General features: G+C 35.9%; 1 protein-coding gene across 1 annotated transcript; it reads left to right on the forward strand.

The window, feature by feature from the left end:
- The first annotated feature begins 680 nt into the window (after positions 1-680).
- Positions 681-1934, forward strand: LOC133330739 (piggyBac transposable element-derived protein 3-like). Its single transcript, XM_061539154.1, has one exon. The coding sequence runs from the start codon at positions 681-683 to the stop codon at positions 1932-1934; it is 1254 nt and encodes a 417-aa protein (XP_061395138.1).
- Positions 1935-2343: the final 409 nt, after the last annotated feature.

Below are 2343 nucleotides of genomic sequence, written 5' to 3' on the forward strand. Positions count from 1 at the left end.
TTAAGAAATTTCTTTATAAAATCCACGCCTATTGGTCTTAAGAAATTTCTTTATAAAATCCACGCCTATTGGTCTTAAGAAATTTCTTTATAAAATCCACGCCTATTGGTCTTAAGAAATTTCTTTATAAAATCCACGCCTATTGGTCTTAAGAAATTTCTTTATAAAATCCACGCCTATTGGTCTTAAGAAATTTCTTTATAAAATCCACGCCTATTGGTCTTAAGAAATTTCTTTATAAAATCCACGCCTATTGGTCTTAAGAAATTTCTTTATAAAATCCACGCCTATTGGTCTTAAGAAATTTCTTTATAAAATCCACGCCTATTGGTCTTAAGAAATTTCTTTATAAAATCCACGCCTATTGGTCTTAAGAAATTTCTTTATAAAATCCACGCCTATTGGTCTTAAGAAATTTCTTTATAAAATCCACGCCTATTGGTCTTAAGAAATTTCTTTATAAATTCAACATGTTATAGGATATAAACTGTCAATTTCGAGTTCTGAGCATCCTCCATTCTATGAGGAATTCTGTTCATTCCTCCGAGGGCGCCTCATTTCGGAGCGCTGTTGGAAGCTGCGTTAAATAGGAACTTCCACGAGCTGTTGGCAAAGTGCAGCTGGCAAAAGAAGAGATGGTCACAGTGCTCGTAGAAGTGGATGCGGTGTAATAATTATCCATGATCAAACGGGTGACAAATAATGATGCGAATATCACTGATCAGTTGGAAGATGATGTGTTCGAAAATGGGAACGAATTAGATGCTGAACAAGTTGTGAGTGTGGAACCAACTGCTGTTGAGAGTGTTCAAAATGAAGATATAGTTGTTACTGGAGATAGCACACGCTGGCATCAAATTGCAACATTTTACAAAGATATCACAATTGACAAGGACTCTTCCGAGTTTAAAAAATGTATCTGGAAGAAAAACCATATGCAGAATCATGCTAGTTGGGTTCAGTTTGGCAGCGATTCTGAATTGACAAGAGAAATAATGGCACTAGATACACCTTTCAAATTTTTTTCTTACTTTGTAAATGACGATATAATTTCTAATATTGTAGGCCAAAGCAATTTGTACGCAATTCAAAAGGATTCATTGAAACCTCTAAATACAACGCCAGACGAAATAAAACGCTTTTTTGGCATTACATATTTTATGTCCGTCTTCAAGTACCCAAGTATCAGGACATATTGGGGTGAATTTGGCATACCGGCTATTATGAATACCATGACGAGAAATCGATATGACAAGGTACGCCAGTTTTTGCATCTAAATGACAACAGTAAGATGCCACGTCCGTCAGCTCAAGAACCAGCTCCTTCACGTCGACGAGGATTGCGTCCACAAAACACTGATTCCTCAAACATTGATCGTTTATATAAAATTCGTCCGCTTATTGATGCTTTAAATAGAAACTTTGACTCTGTTCCAAAAAGAAGTCGTTTGTGTGTGGATGAACAAATTTGTGCCACAAAAATTAAGCACTATTTGAAACAATACATGCCAGACAAGCCTCACCCGTGGGGCAATAAGTTATTTTTGATGTGTGACGATATGGGATTCTGCTATAATTTTGAAATTTATTCTGGCAATGAAGACCATGTTTTGGAAAATGAACCAGATTTGGGAGCAGCAGCAAATGTTGTGGTGCGGCTTGCTCGTAGAGTTCCGCGTTTCAAGAACTACAGAATTTTCTTCGGTAACTATTACACAACTATTCCTTTATTGGCTTATTTACGCACCCAGGGAATCTATGGGCTTGGAACAGTTCGACGTAACCGAATTCCTGGCAGCAAATTGCCAGAAAAATTACCCAATCGAGGAGACTGCGAAGAATATATGACCAGTATTCATGGTATAGATATAACTACTATAGCATGGAGGGACAACAAAGTTGTAAATATGGCATCGACTTTGCTTGGCATCTAGCAATTGAAATCGGTACAATATGGTAGCTCAAAACTCGATATATGGTTGGAACATATATGGATCAATATCAGCCAATGAACTTTGCATGGCTACAATAATACTGAAGATGATATTAAGGTAAGTCAAATATTTGACTTTGAAAACTAGGCAAATATTTGACGAAAAGTGTCAAATATTTCTCTGCCATATTCTGACCACAAAATATTTTCAATTACAAAAACAAAAACAGCTGATTTTGGGCAAAAAAAAATTATTTGAAAGCAAACAAAATTTTGTGTGATTTGCCCACAATGTGAACGCCGACTAGCAAATATTTGCCTTATTTTTGGGCAAACATTTATTTGCTCTTACAATATTTTTGTAAGAGCAAACAAAGGAAAATAACAGCTGATTCATACATTATTGTCAG

The sequence above is a fragment of the Musca vetustissima genome, unplaced genomic scaffold (assembly GCF_032173495.1).
Source record: "Musca vetustissima isolate MV318-11 ecotype Yass unplaced genomic scaffold, APGP_CSIRO_Mvet_v1 utg405638, whole genome shotgun sequence".
NCBI lineage: Eukaryota > Metazoa > Arthropoda > Insecta > Diptera > Muscidae > Musca > Musca vetustissima.